This window comes from Bombus pyrosoma, linkage group LG2 (assembly GCF_014825855.1).
Source record: "Bombus pyrosoma isolate SC7728 linkage group LG2, ASM1482585v1, whole genome shotgun sequence".
NCBI lineage: Eukaryota > Metazoa > Arthropoda > Insecta > Hymenoptera > Apidae > Bombus > Bombus pyrosoma.
The window spans coordinates 3,498,863-3,519,318 of NC_057771.1; the positions used below are offsets into that span (position 1 = coordinate 3,498,863).

The 20,456-nt window shown below is 30.2% G+C and overlaps 2 protein-coding genes across 8 annotated transcripts in view; one reads left to right on the forward strand and one right to left on the reverse strand.

Moving 5' to 3' along the window:
* On the forward strand, positions 1 to 19,086 carry LOC122577200 (D-aminoacyl-tRNA deacylase 1-like). 5 transcript variants are annotated; one of them, XM_043748364.1, is made up of 11 exons: positions 48 to 195; positions 2,179 to 2,381; positions 2,465 to 2,577; positions 2,665 to 2,829; positions 2,926 to 3,071; positions 3,153 to 3,387; positions 3,470 to 3,779; positions 3,853 to 4,154; positions 4,251 to 4,708; positions 4,788 to 4,941; positions 18,932 to 19,086. In XM_043748364.1, the coding sequence occupies exons 2-11, from the start codon at positions 2,327 to 2,329 to the stop codon at positions 18,944 to 18,946; spliced, it is 1,953 nt and encodes a 650-aa protein (XP_043604299.1). In that variant the 5' UTR covers positions 48 to 195; positions 2,179 to 2,326; the 3' UTR covers positions 18,947 to 19,086. The 5 variants fall into 5 exon arrangements, with proteins under 5 accessions (XP_043604310.1, XP_043604299.1, XP_043604283.1 ...); XM_043748348.1 differs by lacking the exon at positions 18,932 to 19,086 and adding an exon at positions 7,732 to 12,127; XM_043748356.1 differs by lacking the exon at positions 18,932 to 19,086 and adding an exon at positions 7,732 to 12,127 and having other exon boundaries at positions 80 to 195; positions 2,067 to 2,381.
* LOC122577167 (putative transcription factor capicua) overlaps positions 15,185 to 20,456 on the reverse strand; it is a 17,183-nt gene continuing 11,911 nt past the window's right edge. For 2 of the 3 annotated variants that reach the window (XM_043748321.1, XM_043748320.1), the window contains exons 14-22: positions 20,133 to 20,442; positions 19,732 to 20,045; positions 18,906 to 19,134; positions 18,489 to 18,692; positions 18,073 to 18,339; positions 17,722 to 17,920; positions 17,409 to 17,626; positions 16,829 to 17,308; positions 15,185 to 16,742 (exon numbers count right to left, since the gene is read on the reverse strand). In XM_043748321.1, coding sequence (XP_043604256.1) covers positions 16,672 to 16,742; positions 16,829 to 17,308; positions 17,409 to 17,626; positions 17,722 to 17,920; positions 18,073 to 18,339; positions 18,489 to 18,692; positions 18,906 to 19,134; positions 19,732 to 20,045; positions 20,133 to 20,442 — 2,292 coding nt within the window. In that variant the 3' untranslated portion in view covers positions 15,185 to 16,671. The remainder of the gene's footprint in view (positions 16,743 to 16,828; positions 17,309 to 17,408; positions 17,627 to 17,721; positions 17,921 to 18,072; positions 18,340 to 18,488; positions 18,693 to 18,905; positions 19,135 to 19,731; positions 20,046 to 20,132; positions 20,443 to 20,456) is intronic. The other variant, XM_043748331.1, reaches the window with a different exon arrangement.

Sequence of the window (20,456 nt, forward strand, 5' to 3'; positions counted from 1 at the left end):
TTGGTTCATTCATAGAGCATTACTAGCGATGAGAGTAGCGTATTTCCTTCAAGAAATATTTAACTGTAAGGATTTACGTGGATATATGTATATTAGTACTAATAACAATAATTTCAACGGTGTAAAAAATAACGTTAGTCTCAACTTTGAACATGAAAGCAGTAATACAACGTGTGACAAAAGCTAGTGTTTCAGGTAATGATTAGGTTATATATGTTTTGTTGTAATAACTAACTTGTCGTCATTTAAGAAACAAGAATCAAAAAGAAATGTTAAATGTTACCATATGTCTACAAAATAAAAATTATATATGTATTATATATTGTATTAAATTGAATAAAACATGGTTAGAACACAGTTTCTCCTTTCTAATTCATGAGATACATATGTGCATAATAATACATGTAAGATGTATTGAACAGTATAATTTTCTATAGAATATAAAGTCATAAAGTGATGCATTAGCATTTATTTCAATTTAATTTCATTAGAACGTATAAAACGTTTTTTGCTATTATCATTATATATACTCAATTTATTCTCTATTGATGCTACTATGAAATAATTTTTCAGTTAATGGTGAAATTATTAATAGCATTGGAAATGGTCTCTGCATTTTAATTGGTATAAAAAGAGATGACACAATAGAAGATATGAAATATATGTAATATATAATATTATTATAATACATATTTTGAACAAAATAATCTAGCTCAGTGTAAAATATAAAATAAAATCTTATTTTTCTTAGAGTAAAAAGAATATTGAATGTTAAAATGTTTGATGATGATAATAATAAAAAATGGAGTAAAAATGTTATGGATAAAGAATATGAAATATTATGTATTAGTCAGTTTACATTGTACCATACCCTGAAAGGAAATAGATTAGATTTTCATAAAGCCATGCCCGCCCAAGCAGCTGAATCATTTTATAATAATTTTCTTATTGAACTTGGTAAAAATTATAAACCAGAATTAATTAAAGGTAAATAATCAATAACTATAAGCTATTCATATGAAAATATGTTGTTTATTGCATTTGAATAGAATGAAAATAAAATGAACTTTTATCAAATCGTTATTAGATGTTTATTCAGAAAAGTAATATATTCATTCTATTAAATACTTTCTACAGATGGTAAATTTGGAGCAATGATGGAAGTTAATATAAAAAACAGTGGACCTGTAACATTAGAAATAGAATCTGCACTTAAACTTAACGAATCGAACCAATGTAATGATACACAATGAATATTGATGGAAAATCAAAAAGAAAATATATGAATATTAATTAAACATACAATAAATGTTATTAAATACATAGTTTTATATATTTTTCTAATTTTTTCCCTCTATTTATATTTATGTTTCTTTATTGTTTAACAGTTTCTATGATAAATTTATTCCCATTCGTAATTTGTAAAATCTTTACAAATTTATATAATGCACGTTGTCGTCATATTAACAGATATAATATAAATAGAATCAGCTGAAGAGATGTACAGATAATTTGTCTTTAAGCGAAATACTGTTACAAATATTGTTTATAATACGTATCATAAATGTTATTCGCCATATAGGATTCCATATATTGTTAGAAGATCGTTTCTTCGATTTGATCAAACTATAACTTCGTTATAAAACTCTTGACATTAAAAATAGTCAAATACATCGTTGTAAGAAAAACAAATAGTATGTCTAGAAAAGATTTTGATATCATCAGGGTAAATGACAAAGCGAGGTACCTTATGTTAAAATAAAGAAAGTGATTTTCAAATGTTGTATTATAATAATAAACTTACGCACATTTCTATGTAATTAAGATAATAGTTTTATGTAGTATGTAATTCAGTCAGTGTGTACAAATATGAGAAATTGAAAATAAATGCAAATACATGTGTATTATCATATACGGAATTATTATACAGGTATCATTTTGCATTACATTAACATTTTTAATTTTTATGTCACATTTAAATGTTTTGAACATAGCATCAAATATGCTATGTAATTACAATTTTTTTTCGAGAGTTTTTATTATATTGAAACTATTTGTTATTGCAGATAATACATTAACTGATGCATAAAAATTACTTATATTTTTATATCTACATATATACAAATTACTACAGGTTTTTATTTTATAATAAATCTATAACTACCGTTTTTATTTCAGCGATAAATGTTATCGTATAAAGGTATAAACGTATGTATCATCCAGAATAAAAGATCGTTTAAAAGATTCGGAATATTAACTTTGTTTACTATACTCGTTTGAACTGAAATATTTAATTATTAATTTATTAATTTCTTATTGAGACACAATGGAGAACGAGGAAAAAATGGATAAAAAGTCAATAATTGTAGAAAGTGAAAAAGGTATATATCTAATATCATTGTTAAATTATGAATTTTTTAAAATATTATTAGCGATTCAATAATAATAGATAATTATATTTTAGATAAATCTGTCGTTTCTTCACAAACAGAAAAGATGGGAAATACAAAGAATGTGCAGTCTCAAAAATCTGATACTACAAACACTGGAAATGATGAATTAATTCATTCGCGACAAGTATAATAATATAAAAGTTCTAATATGATTGCTACCAATAGTCGTATAGCGACTATTTTTAAATAAATGTATGTATTCATTTTTCAGTCGCGCGAAGTTCAAACGGATATCGCGTATACAGAAACAGTAGGAAAATTAAAAAATCGGCTAGATACATTGATGAATTCTTTAGCTACTCTTTCAGCAGAAAAATCTAAAATGGAAGCAAGTTTTCAACAGGATAAGAAGCAGTTGAGAAACGAACGAGACGAAGTGAGTTTACACTATATGTGTATATGTATACATATTTATATTCATATCAATATATATTCATTTATATTCTTTTTGTTAAATATAAAATATTTACAGTGTGAAAAAATAATCAAGGATCTGAAAGAAAAATTAAACAAAGTGCAAACTACGAATTATTCTGAAATCGAGCATGTGAAATGTAAATTAATTATGGAACGTCACGAGAGGGAAAGAGAGCAAGCTGATCATGCAAAAATGATAAAGTATGTAGTAAGATATGAAAAATGTACGTAGAATTTGTAGTTTTAAGAGTAGTTTTGTTAAAATTTCTCTTTCTTTTTTAGAGAACTACAAAAATTATTACATGATGAACGACGAAACAAAGAACAACTTGAAGCACAAGTAAAAAGTCAGTTTGCACATAAGACACAATGTAAAATACTTGAAGCTGAATTAGAAATAGCTAGAAATAAGCTTAAACAAGCAGAAGAAGCAGCTAAAGAAACACCCCCGATTCTACTATCACTCCAATCTGAAATGGCTCTAATGAAGAAACAACATTTAAATGCAATACATGAAGTAATTTAAAAAAAATATATATCTATTTGTATGAGATTGTTTTGTCTACTGTGCGCATGAGAATGGCTAATTAATTTTGCAGGAACAAAAAAGAGCTGCTGCTGCAGAACAGCAAGCTAGAGCATTAGCAATGACTCATGAAGCAAGAGTAGCTGGTCTAGAAGCAAGACTAGCTGAACTTTCAGAAATTGTTGGAGGATATGATAGACTCAGACAGCAAGATCAACAAGCCATACAGAAACTGAAAGACCAACTAATTAATTTACAAGACTCTGAACATGAGTATATTACATTAAATAATGAACCTGAAGAGATCATTTCTAGAATAAAAAACCTGTATACCAAATTGTTAGATTTAGATAATAAAAAAAGCGAATCAGCACATGTTAAATGTTAGTTAATTAAAAATACTTTTCTCTTATATGAATAATACATTGTATAATTATTAGCAAATTTGGTTTTCAGCATTATTACATAGCTTAGATTTATATGATAAACAACAAGTTATTGATTATAAAGAAAAGTATGAAATTTTGTTACAAGAATTCGAAGATTATAAACAGCAAATGAAGTATAGTAATGTTGGAAACATATCATATAATATTCAGAGTCAAAATATTGCATCATCTTATGATAAAAATAGCAAAACGCAATTACATATTTTAAAAGCACATAATAATAATCTAGAAGAACGAATACGTGTTTTAAGTAACGAAATTGTGAATAAGGAAAGGGAATTGAAGTTAAAATTGGAGCATCAGGAAAAGGCAAATTTTTTTCTTTTCTTTGATCACTCGGTGACAAATTAAATCAACTATACTTAAAATAACTGTAGTATAAACAACAATTGGTTATTTTTACAGTCATCTCAAGAAGAACATGGAAAATTGAGACATTTGTTATTACAAAAGGACAATGAATTTCGTAATAAAATATCTACGTTAGAGCAACAATTATTACGTCAACGAGAACGATCGATGGCTCTTATCGAAGAAAAGGATAAAGAAATTTTAACTTTAAAAACATCTTTTCACGCATTATTACCCAAAAAGGAAAATACCGCAGAAAGGAAGCTAAATGCATCAAAATGTGAAAATGGAACAGAGCCTATTACCGATTTAGTAACAGGATTATTGACAAATGACAGTCCTCCAATATTGCATTACAGTCAAGAGTTAGCAAGAAAAGAGGTGCAAGTATCAGCATCTAGAAAAAAAGTTTTAGAGTTAGAAGCAACATTACGGGAAAAACAAAGAGAAGTCATATATATAAAGGAGAAACAGAAAGAAAATATAAAAGCTTTGCAAGCTCAGATTGCGAGGTAAATTTCAAAGTGATGCATGTACTAAAAAATTGGAAGAAAGATACGTTTATATTTGTTTATATTATTCGATTTTTAGGCTCGAAGCTTGCAAGTCTAGGGAAGGTGCAAATCTTGAATATTTGAAAAATGTTTTTATAAATTATTTAACTACAAGCGATGTTTCTAGTAAACGTCATATGCTAAATGCAATTTCTACAGTATTACGTTTTACTGCGGAAGAATTAAATAAGGTAAAGCACTAATTCATATTATGGAAATGTATAAAAAAATTAGTAGCTGATTTAATATATATCATAAAATTTATTTATTTTGTTATATTTTCGGTGCTATCTCAAATGATATTTGAGTACATTATACTAATAATGTGTTCATAAATAAAAGTTAAATCTATTATCTGTAATTATTTAAGAAAGGGCACCTCCGATCGATTTCGGTGACCTTGAAATATGTTGTTGGGGGACATAATTCTGAATAGCTTTTCCCTATACATGTTACCGTCGCTCGGCCTTAGTTTCGGTGATATATGCAAAAGTATTTTTATCACTATGTACTTTTAAGGGCGTATTATCCTATGAATTCTTTAAGTTGAAGATGTAGTCCAACGTTGAAACTTTTCTTCGTAGTTTACTTTGTTACTTCTTCCTCATACATAATCTTTTTGTATACAGTTTTAATTAATTGCCTCTTGGTTTTATTTTATCCACAATAAATGAGCATTTAGAGGTCGTATCTCACTGACGTAGGTGATTGGAACTTTAGATAAACTAAAACAAAAAAAATCAAGAATATTCTTAATCAATAGGCCTATCTTTAACGTACGTACTGAAATAAATAATTTATGTCGAAGATTGGCAAAACGATGAATGTTTAAGTTGCAAATTTCGAAGTTTCATTCTTTTTTCGATGACTGTTAAATAAAACAAGCATGATAAATTCAACGTAAAAATAAAGTAAATTATTTATTTTGATATGAACAATAACAATAAACCTATTGGTTAAGAATTTTCTTGATTGGTTGAAGAATTTTCTTACTAATAATATATATAATATATGTATGTACCTAGTACCTATATATATATGCTTCACATGCAACCTAGTGATAATCACGCATGCTCTTAGTTCTAGAGTTATACACAAAAGCACGTTTGGTAGTACATATACATAAACAATAGTCGAATTTACGATATACTTAGAAAATTGAACGAAATAAAAATTAAGTCATGCCAGCGCGAGGATATTAGTCTTCAAGTTACGACCCATCGATTTGTCTTTTTCTGTTTACATTAAGGACGATTATCATCAGCGAGTTAAGTTTAGGGGGAGTTATATAAAGATGCGGTCGCTTACATCAGAGTGAAGTAAAAATTAAGATTAATTTAACCTTTTTTTTGAACATATTGGAAACTAAGGTTGAGCGACGATAATATGTATAAGGTAAAGTTGTTCAGAATAATGATTTTGACAACATATCTCAAGGTCATCGAAATCGGTGGGCAGTAATACCCCTTTGTAAATAATTACCCTATCAATGATTATCAATTATATATATATATATATATTGTATATGTACATATATAATTATCTTTTGAGATTCATGTTAAGCCATCTATGCATTATAAAAAAGAATGTGAAATTATTGCAAGACATTCCTTGCGTTAGTTCTATGAGTTTAAGATATTTGAGAAATATATAAAATGATACAACTAGAAGAAAGATTGTAGGACTCTTATAGTTTAGAGATGTTTAGATTTCTTATCGAGATATGTAAATAAATTATAACTTATACTTTAAGCAAATGTATATTATTATTTCAAAAGGACACTATTGTTTCTTTAATAGTAAGGGTGACGGTAAAAAAACATTAATATTGAAACGGAAAGCGATTTGAAATAAAATTGTCATACAATTGTATGCACCTTCATGCATACTTTTTGTAAGTATATGCAGGAAGAAATAAAATATAAAATTTACGATCCATTTATATTACTTAAAATCTTACATATATATATATATATATATATATTTGCTACGTAATATATATATATATATCATGCAGCAAAACTTAGGGGGGAAAAACGGAACATTTTGTCGACATATGCAAGTACTTACTTATGTGTACAAGGTATGATGTACATTTCAGTATATTGATTAATAACATTGCCATTATATGCTCAAATTTACGTTGTCGAAGAAATAATTTTAAATGCGACGTTTACATTCTCTTATTGTTACTTTTAGATGTGTAATTATCCTGTGAAATTAATAACAGAAAATTCAATACGCATCACGTATATATTCCGTCGTATTTATTTATACTCCAGGTTTATGTTACGTGCATTATATACAAAACGAATGACTAAATCGTGACGACACGTTTGGCATATATGTATATATTTAGCGTTTAATCTGTCGTTGAAAAAAGAACTAAACACAACTTATCGATAGTGTCTTTGATAAGTTTTAATATACTTGTGATTGTACGCATTTTTATCGAAAATCTGTACATCTGTAAGCTGCTAAATATTTCTCCCACATAATTCTCTAACAACGTATAATTCAGTTTATATATTCATTTCTTCTCACCGGTAATAACACGACTTTGGAGCAAAAATCATATCGTCTATATACAGATTAAAAATCCACGCTTCGTTTACAATCGTTTAAACATTGTCGAACTTTCAATCTCGAGTTGTTAATAGAATACAGGCAAACGATTATCAAACGATCACCGCATCATATCCATTATTCGGTTTGCAATTTTACAATAATTCTCGCTAAACGTCGTTCTCATGACATTGTTCGACATTGTGATCACATAAACTTTTGCAAATCACGGGCTGTCTACTTGCCGAGAATGAGCGATTTTTGCACAGGATTTCAGTCTGACAATTTTTATACACAACTTTTACCATTTTCCTCCCTTTCTTTATCTTTATCATCTCGTGATGCATGACTAAAACATTTTATTTAAGTATCTTCAAGGCATGACGATGTACACCTGTTCAATGGTTGTATTTCAGGCTCAGAATGTCGGCGATTGTCAACACAGATTACAACATTTTATTTAATAACACTTGTTCGATAATTTTAATTATTAATCAGACATCGGTATATAATATATATGATTCTTTAATATATATATTTCGTGAAGAATATTTCTTGCGAATAATTATTTATCTTATTTATCTGCTTTCTGAAAATTTGTAATCGGTAACCTGCTAAGATCCTTCCTTCTTTTTTTTTCTTTCTTATATGCTTACTCTTTCTTTACATATATGATAATGTTAGCAATAGTAATGTACAGAGGCCCTTAAATAACATTTCCCCGAGAAAAGTGTATATTTTCGTGTAAACGTTGGAACAGTATCTGTCTTCTTTGATCGAAAAATATCTTTTGCGTTATAATGTTCAAATTTACTCGAAGAAGGAAAAAGCCAATTCTTAAGTTCTTTCGTGTTAATGAAGGATTTCATCCTATTGGATTAGACAGATTATTTCCTGTATTAGCTGCAAGTGTCCTTTCTTTCTTTCTTCCTTCATCTTTTTTAATCTCTTTTTCTTTTATACAACAATAATATCATACCTATTATATAATATTTATAGTGATAATATAAATATTATAGCATTGGTATACATTATCTTACAACTTGTATTAAAGTTATAATAAATCTAAATCTAAATCTAAATCTGACGCATGAGTCACTTTTTCTTCTCCCCTTTTTCTTACTTTTTTCTTTTTCTTTTTTCTCTCTTTTTGCCGGTACTATCCTGTAAGAAATCAAATGTTCTCTATCGATGTTTAACCCTACTATAATCTTAGTCGTTAACGCGTTTTTATGCAAAGCATTTAAAAGCAAGAGAGTAGAATACAGTCTATCAATGCTGCTGCGGCATTGTTAGATCGCGTGCAAGGAAACAAATTTTTTTCATTTAAGCACGATATATAATTTTTCGACAATACAATGTCAGACTGTACATCGACGTTGCTCTTTTTCTTCTTTTTTGTCATTTGCGTTCACTTTTCGTTTTTAAAACAAATACAGCAAATTTTCATATCTAATAAAAATATTTTACTCTTTGACATTGTAGGTCGGTCATCCCATAAATAATGCGATTTTTCTGACAGTTAAGTTTAAAGCGATGGAAGTTGTCGTTACGTGGTTAAGAATTTTATGAAAAGAGAATAGAAAAGTTCAAGTAGAAAGATATCTACTACGACAACGATTATATAACAGAAATAAAAGAGGCTATATTACTGATTGACCAAATATATTGGCAGAAAATTACATTATTTACGGGATGTGTTAATATAATTGTTTGCGATGCTAGTCGACTTTTCTTCAAGTTTTCAGAGATGTACGTACGGAAAGCAATACAAAACACTTTACGTGTATAAAAAGCCAGTGTTTATGTTTATTCGTGTTGTTCTTGTACGGTTAATAGAGGATACCGCAGACAGTGAACGTTTTATCGTCGATTCGTAATTCGGTTTGTATCGCTGAACAAAATGAGATTCAGTCTCGGTTGCTTTAAATACAGCAATATATACTTGGAAATATCATCGCCAAAATGAACTTACGAATTCTTCGAAGAAGCATGAATGCCATAAATATATAAATGACATTTTTTGTACATCTTAGAACGATGTAACGTTGCACAATATGTTACGCATAAGTAATAAATATTCCTAGATTTAAAGACATCTTTATATCTTTTCTTGCGCTAAAAATGAATCGTGTCGAAAGTCATGGATCCCTTTACTACCTTTTCATAAGGGATATTCATGTTAGATTATCTTGGAAAAAAATGAATAAACAGTTTCCACGAAACGACCATGTTAAAAAAGGAAGAAAAAAAAAAAAAAAGAAAATTTGTCCGTGTTTTACTATTCTTCTTAAGAATAAACTATCGTTTTAAATGAAACATAGGGACGTGTTCCTCTTTGAAAAGTGAAGAATTTGCAAATAATTACACTCGTTTGTGAAAATAATAACATTAACCGATTCATTAACGAGACGATACAACCGACTGCGCTTTCTGAAGTTTCACGGTAGCTATTAGTTCTTGCGTACTATGCCCGATTTCAATTTCCTTTATTCTTGTAAACAGGACATTATACAGACTATAGACAAGTTGGAAAATTTTGTAGTGAAGTGAAAATAGGAAATTTCGTTTGTTAAATATTCAACGCTGTTGTCAATAAGCTATTCATATTTCTAGAAAAATGATATTGTTTATTCACGCAATTCTTTTGAAACTATTATGGATACCATAATTCGTTAAATGATCAAAAGAAGAAAAAGGAATGGCAACCAACTGTTGTTCGCGCTGATTCGTTATTCCTTTAGTGTTAAATACGCGTATATACAATATACATACGTATCTTTTTAAAGGATATTCTCGTCAAAGACGTGTGTATATCTTTTCAAAAGCTCGCCGCCACGTAAATACATGTCCGTCGCAAATGTTACACTGCAAATTCTGTCTTACTTTCTTCTTACACTAACGTCTCATATCGTCCATATCGTTCTTCAGGAAATGTAACATATTTGTAACACAAAATGTGGCCATACTGGCAAATTTGGTCCAACACGTACGTGGTTCTCGTATAAGGGCATCGGAGTTAAAATCTGCCAATCGCGTCCAGATCGTTTGCATACTCTTTGTTCATATATTTACAATTCACGAATCTTATGTATACCTTTTAGTATACAGGATCCTATTGAGAATTGAAAGAAAAAATTTCTTGTATAAAAATTAATTAGAAATATGAAACATAAAATATTGTGGAATTTTGTTCAATTTAAGTTTACATTTTGAAACAATTTGTATAGGATGTACAAAAGGTAAGTTTGAAAAATACCATAGCGACATTCCACACTTTTGGACCGGTGGAGATTCGAAAAAAAAAAATTCCTACAGAATTGAACTTAACGTTGAAGTTCAAGATTAATTTTTTTCTATTCCATCGTATTCTACTCGTCACGAGGATTAAACGCCTCAGGGGAACCACGAGTCGCACTCGGTTGTTCTCTTGGAGAAAATTATTAAAGTTTTATTATTAATTCCATATATGTACGCGTGTATGTATATACGTATGTATATACATCGTGTACCGAAAATTGTGGTACAAGCCAAGAGGCGGAGATTCACCACGCAAAGGTAAGTCGAAAATGTAGAATGGTGATTGTTGATGCAAGGCTACGTTTTCGAGAGAAACCAACTATGAAATTTCATCATGTGCACTTGAAAAGCAACGAGAATGAAGTAGATGCAGCTTCATAGCTGATTTTCTCGAAAACGAAGCCTCGTATCAAAAATTGTCACTTTACCCGTGATACTCTGTACCACGATCTTCGGTACATCCTATATAAAACTGATATTACTCATAATATATTTGCATCTTGCGATCAGGCAGACTTTACATAGCGCGCTGTTGACGAAGCCGCTGTCAATTGTTCTTTAGCACGTGAAACAACAGATCGACAATCGGCAAAGGATAATGAAAGATCACTACGGTTCAGAAGTTCCAGGTCGTCGTGATTTCGTACGATTGGATCAATTCAGTGGATTATTTTAGTTCAGGTGAACGGATTATATCCGTTGAACAATGAATTAAAATATCGAATTGAATATCGTCTAGAATCAATGCGTAATCTTAGGGAGAAACTTGGCCGAAATGTAGAAATGCGAGTCCGGCGCTGTTTAAACAACGTGCTAAACTGATGGCCATACGAAAGTTAGCACGGCTATTATGCAGATTCGAAAAGGAAGAAAGAAAGAAAGATATCTGCGTGCGACGGTAGATGCCATTTATCATGTATTTGATTATGAAACGTAAATATATTATAAATAAAATCAGTTATATATATATATATATATATACACATATTGATGCTCGTTGATTGTTAAGACGTTTGATCCTCCTGATGAGTAGAATATGATGCAATAACAAAATTTGACTTTGAATTTCAAGCTCAAGGTGAATTTTGCACGAACTTTTTTTTAGAAATCTCCGCCGATCCAAACGTGTGGAATCCCACTATGATGGCTTTTACACTTACTTTTTACACACTCTTTACATGACAAGCGCATTTTACTTTCTTTATACTTCTGTAAATTAATGAAATAGATACAAACGGTAAATTGATAATGGTATTCGTTGTCGATTCTTGCAATTTTCAAATACTACTTAGTATTGTTAAATATAGGAATTGATCAACTTTAAGTATAATTAAGATTTAAAACACCATATGTATAAATATGCATAAATATGCATAATGCAACTGTTCCCTATAATTGATTTAATATAACTTATTTAAAATTTGTTATTTGTTTATTACTTAGAATTATTTAACATTTCTTTCATGATTTCAATCATAAATCATAAATTTGAATGCACTCTTAAAACTTATAAAATTGCTATTTTCATTTTTAACATTCATTTATGTATTTTCGTTTTCCTCTTTTATACAATTTTCAAGAGTAATTAGGTGATAAAAGATATAAATTGATAATTACTTAAAAATTGATAAAAGATATAATTTGATCTATTGTAGCAGAAAAATATCTATTTACCAATATTTTCTGCATATTTGAAAAATGTGGGAATATTTTTAATTTAAAACTAAGAAACGAAGAGAGAGAGAGAGAGAGAGAGAGAGAGAGAGAGAGATCAATTCAGAGAGAAAATCAATTACACATATAATTATACATGTATTAAATATGTTACAGAATTTCATTCGTGCGATTTTATGATTTTGAAAATGCAATATTTATATCTCGAGTATCATAATCTATAATTTATAATATGGTGCTGATAACGTTATTCTTTCGTTAAGATATTTTTAAGAAGATAGCTTAGTTCCTGTATTTCGCCGATCAGAGTTGAAAATTAATTTTTAAACATACGGTCCTATCGAAAGTACTAAGAAGAATATTTTTAGAATTTTATATGTCTGCTATTTGCAAACGGCAATGCGCAGATTCGGACAGATTTTAATGCCTCAGCCAATTGTTCCTATAATGTGCTTTATATATATGTATATATGCATATGTACATATGCATATGTATTGTGTATATGTTTGCACTTGCAAATTGTCAAATATTTCACTATGTCTTTAATATTTTCTCCTTTTTTTGCTTTTTTTTCCATATGATTACATTTTATTACCTACGCACGTACATGGTATGTATTTTCCTCAGTACAGTGCATCGGTGCTGTACATAACAAAGATTCTCGTATGCTTTCTACACAGAGCCATTTTCATTGCTTCTATGTGTATCATTTATTATTTTTCCTATGTTCGGTATTATGTTTCATAACGTTATTCCGTGACTGATATTATATACCATATAACAGATTTAAAAATATTTCAGAATTAAACAAGGAATAATAGAATGACTATAATAGATGAATAGCAACTTAGAACATAATAAAAATACATTATTACAAGTAATGAGAGTAATAAAAAAAGAAAGGAAAACAAAATGAGGAAGTAGGTACATAGGATTTGTTCAAGTGCGTTCATTTTACACAATATTAGAGAAAGGATTTAGAGGGAGGAATTGGGAAGATAGATATAATGTGGTGAAGAAAATGCCAGTAGAGTAGCCGCCACTTTACTTTACTTCTGTTTTCCTAAATCACAGTCACATGTATGGCTGCTAAATCACGGAACATATTTCATCACCAATAATTTTTAACAAAAAAAGAGAGAAAAGAAGGAAAGGGGAAGAAAATATGAAAAGTAACTTCAAAATCTTATCAATACTGGAAAGATAGTTCACTAGTTTACACAAGTACAAAATATAATATTTCATTTAAATTCTTTGAAAGGGGCAAGTACTTAGAGACACTCAATCTCTGTTAACGTCCATTCCTGTATACAAGAAGAAGCTATTCAAAAAACAATGTGATCATTCCAGAAAAAGCCAGATATATTAAAATGTTCCTTTTTTTTAAATATCCGTAACATGAGAAATATTTTATCACTTTCATTTGTGTAAATTATAAATTAGATTACATGATTCATATAAAATATCGTGAAAACCACAACTTTTAAAACAAAGATATTTTTAAAAAAAGGTAAAGCTATTATACCTAAAATATTCCTTTTGATTAAATAATGTAGTATTTATAAAACGAACGTTAAAAGATATTGAATTTCAGATAATTTGTGCTATTAGAAACGACTTTAAAATTTTTCTCTGAGTACTAATTCTGATAAAAGTGACGTGGTAAATAAGAAGAGTAACATTGTTTAAAAGATGTGATATGAACACGGAATATATGATTTCTAATAGAGCCGTCTAATAAATGTGTAAATATCATCGCTAAATTACATTTTTTACACAATAAATATACTTTTAAGGAGATAGAGAGAGAGAGAGAGAGAGAGAAAGACAGACAGATAGAGACAGTCAGACAGAGAGAAGAAACTTCATATTAAAAAGAAATCAAAACTTTTTCAAAGTATTGTTCACAGGAGTGACCAATGCAGATTTCAAGTGTCTCTTCTCTTCGGTAATCGCTTGCCACCAGTGTGTTTAACACTCTATAAAAAAACAATAATCAAGAAATGGTAAGAGAGTAATGTAATTTCGTGCGCGCGCACGGGCGCGTGTGTGTACACAAATAATAATATCCTAACACTTTAGGAAAGGGTTAACTTTGGAGGAGGGTTGGGGGACCATTCCGTGCGCAGCAGTTCATATCTGAAGGCCCACAATCTATAAATCTTTTCTTTTTTTGTTTTATCCTAATCCTGCCTGCGTTTTCATTATAATTATTATTCTACAAATTACAATGCTCTACTCTACCGTTTCGGATGTATCCTAATTTTTATATAATATATATATATATATTCAGTATATTGTATATTTTTCCTATTTACAAAATATGTAGAACAGACATTGTTCCTATCCTAGCTACAATACGCGTGCCGTGGCGCGAGACTTTTAAACCTTTCAAGGTGCGCTTTTTTTTATAAACATATCACTAATTACATAATCTATTTTACAGCCAAATTCAACAATTTCTGTTGAAATTCAACGCGTTTCCACTAAAGGTATGAATATTTCTCTATAACGTAAAAATACATTTGACCGATAAAATGCGCTAAAATAAACGAAATATGTATATATATATATATAATTTTCATAATGAATAACGATTTCTGTTAAAAGCGTAGTAACAAAATTTGAATTGCAACAACATATTCAATAAACCTCCTCGACACCCTTTTTCTTAGCTTGGTGCTTGATATTAGTATTAAATTTTATCTATTTGCAATTATATTTTCCATTAGATCATATACGCATTTAATTAGGGCATGCTAAAGATAAAAGCAAATAACTTGTCATGGCCAAAAAAAAAAAGAAAAAAAAAAAAAAAAAAAAAAAAAAAAAAAAAAAAAAAAAAAAAAAAAAAAAAAAAAAAAAAAAAAAAAAAAAAAAAAAAAAAAGAAAAAAAAAAAAAAAAAAAAAAAAAGAAAAAAAAACAGAAAAAAAATACGGCCTTCATAAAACCGCTTACATCTAAATTGGCCAAAAGGAAAAAAGAGAAAAGAAGTAAAGAAAAAAGCAGATTGACTTTAAAATGCTTATAAAATGTAAATCAAACGCGTTGAATTTAAGCAGAGTTCTAAAAACAGTAGATAAGTACTTTCGAGAATATTGTAAACATATTACATATTACCTATCAAATGGGGTCTAACAATTAATTCTTTATTATTAAGGGACTTCTTATTACGCATGCATTCCCTTGTTTGTCGCCGCACAATGGCACGATTTTTATCTCCATTATAATAATCTATGAATCACCAAAAGAATGCTTCTGTCTTAAAATTGTCAGACACAGCATCATAGATACTTTAAACTCTCCAGATATCTTCCACTCCAAGTCATGCCATAGTATTTACAAGTAAAATAAACATATCTGCAGACTGCATTACATAAATTTTGTGCAATGTTTATCGCAGTTCTTTCTTTCTTCTATAGTTTTCTTTTTCATCTATATCATATATAAAGTATAACTAAAGTATATAAACTCTGATTTCATCTTATAATGCTTCATTAATTCTAATACTCTCTGATTACGTTTTTCTCTTCCTCTTTCTCACAAAAACACCCACACACATCTTACACTCACGCGAAACTTCATTTTCTATATCATGCATACTCCTTCTTTTTTTCTACTTGGATCTCATAGTATTTTTAACAATGTTTAACAATGGCTTAGGCCTTCCATAATCCTTGCAAGGTGTTTCGATGTACAAATATCGGTTATGTACGTTTGGTACTGTACAACTATGAGTTGTGATTTTATAATGTAGTAAAATAATTTCTTCACTTCTATATTACCATTTCATAAATCATCTTTAGATTTAGAATACAGAAGAGTATTGTCTTTTCTTCTGATAGAAGAAAGCTCTTTTTTTTCGAATTACATATTTCGAAACAGTTATTTTATGTGATTCTATTATTCCTTCCTCGTTTCATTATTAAACAGGATAATATAATTAAGCCTGTATGTTGAGCTTTTAACTTTCTAGTGAACGTTATATCGTTGCTAAAATACAGTAGATTCTTTATCACACCAACATTTTACAATTTTACATGTTATTATTCCAATGGAACACAGATACTCGAACACGCATTTAAGTCAACATTAGTAATCTTGAGAAACATTCGACTCAATATTTCTTCAGTTTTATATACAATAAGAAGATTTTACTGATATGTGTACATCAAACTCACCTTGATATGCCTGTCTAAGTTACCTGCACCAGGTTACATCAAAGTTCGAATTGCACTAAAGCCTTGCAGCACTTTACAACTCGCTAAAACTTGTACATCAACAATTTTTTCGATAAAAACTTTCCTTCTTTCAATGAATAATGATGTACTCATGCTGTGGAGTAAGTGGATGCATAGTATCACAGTTGGCACGTGGGCGCTAGCTACCACTACTGCTTACAGGCAGTATATGTGGAGCTCCCATCGACGTAGGGGGAGCAGTCAATGGTCCTATGGAAATGGTCGTAAATTTTATAACATACATCATCTCTTACAATTATTATATTCAGGAATAAAAAAAAATATGAAATAATTACCAGTTATGTTAGGTGAAGGTTCAGAGACAGGTAGTGGACTCACTAGACTGTTAGCACTCATAGGTGTTGAGTTAGCTTTTAATTTTTGCCTGACCTCTCTAATCTTTAATTGCAAACTTGTCTTACTAGGAAATATATCTGAATGTTTTGCTTGAAAAGTTGTAGTAGCTTGCGTTGAAGGAAAGTAACCGTGTTCTTGAAATAATTGCATTACAAGGTGTCGACGTTGCTCTAGTACTTTCCTATGACCCCGGTCATTTTCGCTCCTGCCAATTCCTACAGAGTTTCCAGCACCTCCTCCAGGCGTTTTTGGTGTCCTAGGAGAGCTAGCATCAACATCTCCCACTAGATCGGTGTTAGTTCTATATGCATCAACATTGAAATCTGGACCAAAGAACGTGTTTCCTGTCAATTTGACACTGGAAGTTGATTTTGGAGTAGCAGATATTGACGTATCTGATTCGATGTCGTCCTCATTCACTATTTCAAAAGATACTTTTATTAAAGTAACAATAAAAATTTGAAAGATAAAAATGTTCTTTTGTGGTGTCACATTATGGTATATTAATAAAATAATTACTTGTGGGCCTATGAGGTGCTTGTGCAGATTTTTTTCGATAACTTTGTATTTGCATTGACGACTGTAAATTTGAAGCATGCAAGCCAGACGTTACTACTGAACCATGACCACAGGAACCCGCTGTGTTGATACTGATTGCACTTGGACTTTGTATATCTTCTGGTTTAAATTCTGGTAAGGACGAAAATTTTTCTTGGAAATTCACTTGCTCGAGAACTCTGTAATCAATCATATTTTCTCATATTTACTTGTCATAGATGTAAACAAGTGACATAGTTATAAAAAAATTCAAGCAACTGTTAATTTGACATACCGGTCCATTCCATCTTCGACATTTTTCTTGAAGAAAGAGCCCTTTTTAGTAGATGGTGACGGGGAAGCATGAGATTCTGAGAAATTTTGTTGTTGCTGTATCTGCTCTGTCGCTTGAGATGTGTTCGTTTGTGGACGATTGTCGCAATGTTGAGACACCAGAGGCCCATGGTCTCCTGCAGTTGATGTGGGAGGCATTGCTATGAAGAAACAGAAAAAAAATATACACAAACTCTATCTTTAAAACTTGCAAATTCAATTTCATTATTAAAAAGAATTGATGTTTGATGATACCATCATTTAAATAGATTATTGTTACGGTAGAAATATTATGGGATTGATAAAATTGTACCCATTGATTGTCTCCTTTGTAACGGTGCTCGGCCAAGCTGTGCTGGAGTTGGAGCAAGCATAAAAGGACCCTTACTTGGGCCTATATCATTAAGCTGTGTTTCATCCATGGAATATGATTTATTTGTGGAAATTTCAGTACTACCATGGTTACTGAGTGGTGTATGGGGAGTATGTGGAGTAGATGGTTGTTTATGTTTATCATTCGTAGTAGGCAGAAGAATATTCACTGTATCTTTTCTTTCCTGATCAGACTTTACATTGGTTACTGAAAAGGGATAGAAGAAACCTTTAATAGTTCCCATTCGAAATACACATGTTGTTATTGTTATATATTATAAATCCCATATTGAAAACAATCTATGTATATTAAAAAAGGTTTTTCGAAAATTATTAAAGAAATCAATGATAACATACCATAAAACTGGGCATGATTATTCCCTACTTGATTTTCACCTTTTTCTGATTCTGCAAGACGTGTTATTGAATGACCAATTCCTCGATAAGTTGACGTAGTAGAAGTTGTTGAAACCGAGTATGGTTTGCTCACTATGACACTTTGGGTTTCCATCTTATTACCAGAAACTAAACCTTGTGAGGATATGTTGCGATTGCCAGCGTCTATAATTAACAACATGCATTTACTTTATATCCTTTTTGTAATTTTAGAATCAGTGCGATTTCAAATTAAAAATATTTTCAAGAAAAACTGGTAAAAAGATGAAATGAAAATGTTATAAACATAGTTTTGCTGTATGATTTTTTATATATATATATATAAACTATACGAATATTAGATCAATTTTGAAGCGGTTACATTCTATAGAAACTTACCAGAGATTGGTATATTGAATCCACAGTACATCCGGGGATGAGGTGATGTTGGACCAAGATACTGCGATCCCTGCTGCGGTTTGGAAACAGCCACCAAATCGTTATCGAGCAATGTTAGAGTGAACGATGGTTGATAAGGGACAGCTGAAGTAAGGGGGCGAAGAATAGTGCCTAAAGACTGCAACGGCTGCTGTTGTTTAAACAGAGCCATCATAGGTTTCGATCCAATCTGTCAGTATTGTTAAACTTTTGTAGTTCAATCTTTGAGTTTATTCGCATGTGTTTACATAGAACTCTTTGAGAAATTCAAGAGTTCGCTGCTCCCTCAATTCAGGTTATAACATTGGAGAGAAAAAAAAAATAGAAAATAGAAAGAAAGAAAAAGAAAAATAATAAGGCAGCAAGGTAAGTAGGCACGTGCGAATAGCACTCGAATTATACTTAAACATTATAGTAACTATTCATACCTTGTATTCAGACAGTTCATAAAGTAAACATTTTCAAGATAATGAATAAGTAATCGTTTGAATGTAGAAAACATAATTATGCTTGTATTAAAAGTATTATTTGTAACTATTAGTGTTAACCATTAAAACAAGCTTTTCAGTTACCACTCATCCTTCATTCAAACGATGAGCATGAAATGTTTTAAGTATTCACACATGCCTGGACAAAAAGGAGCATTTTACAGAGGATTTCAAGGAAATAAAACATTTTACATGTCTTTAAATTCAGTTACGTTCATATATAGGTTCACTTCGTCTGGACTATTTTAGGTATGTATGTTACTATCATAAGCTTTCAATAATTTATCTGCAATACTTACGGAATGTAATACCGGAGCAGCCGTAAATTTAGGCATATTTCTTCCATTCTCATGAATGCTTGCCACCAAATTGCTCATACTATATTGGGTACTATATTGTTGTTCATTTTTCACTGGTTCTGGTTTAACAACTTTTGGAGATATTGGCATGGTAATAAAAGCCCCACCAGTAGGTTGAAAACCTGATACTCCAGTCGGATTGACGGGGCTATGATAAGGATATGTGCTGGATAGAACCGAAACGCTTCCTCCTTTATCCATAGAAGTATGATGATACTTTGTTGTTGTCTCAATACCTGTTGAAGGTATTCGTGCTAGACAAACGGAGAAATTGGTTTTACCATACTATACTACATAACTAATGCATTATGGTTTTTATTTCATTAGATGTGAAAGCAAACCTTTTATCGGTTTAGGTCTACAGGTTACTTCTTGTTTAACATTCATTGCTTCCCTCTTCTGACCGCTTACAGGTGAAAACCGTGATTGTGTGTAACATTTTTTTTCAGCATCGTCATCTTGTACGTCATTATCGCTATCTGTTAGTTTATCTTTGCACTTTAAATCTATTTCAGGTTGTGGATCTTCGCAGATTACCATTTGATCTTCGTCTGATGCATTACCATCTTCCTCCTGTTTTAAATCAGGTTCTGTATTTTCAAGTGGCAGAGGCATTTCCATTATCCTATGAGTATGCGACTGATTGATAACCTAAATATGAATGA

What these genes read in the sequence shown, in the direction of transcription:
- LOC122577200 (XM_043748348.1), top strand. Translation starts at nt 2,327, where the DNA reads ATGGAGAACGAGGAAAAAATGGATAAAAAGTCAATAATTGTAGAAAGT. An exon ending in AATTGGAGCATCAGGAAAAG is followed by an intron (nt 4,155 to 4,250) that starts GCAAATTTTTTT and finishes TTATTTTTACAG; the next exon opens with TCATCTCAAGAAGAACATGG. An exon ending in TTGCAAGCTCAGATTGCGAG is followed by an intron (nt 4,709 to 4,787) that starts GTAAATTTCAAA and finishes TTCGATTTTTAG; the next exon opens with GCTCGAAGCTTGCAAGTCTA.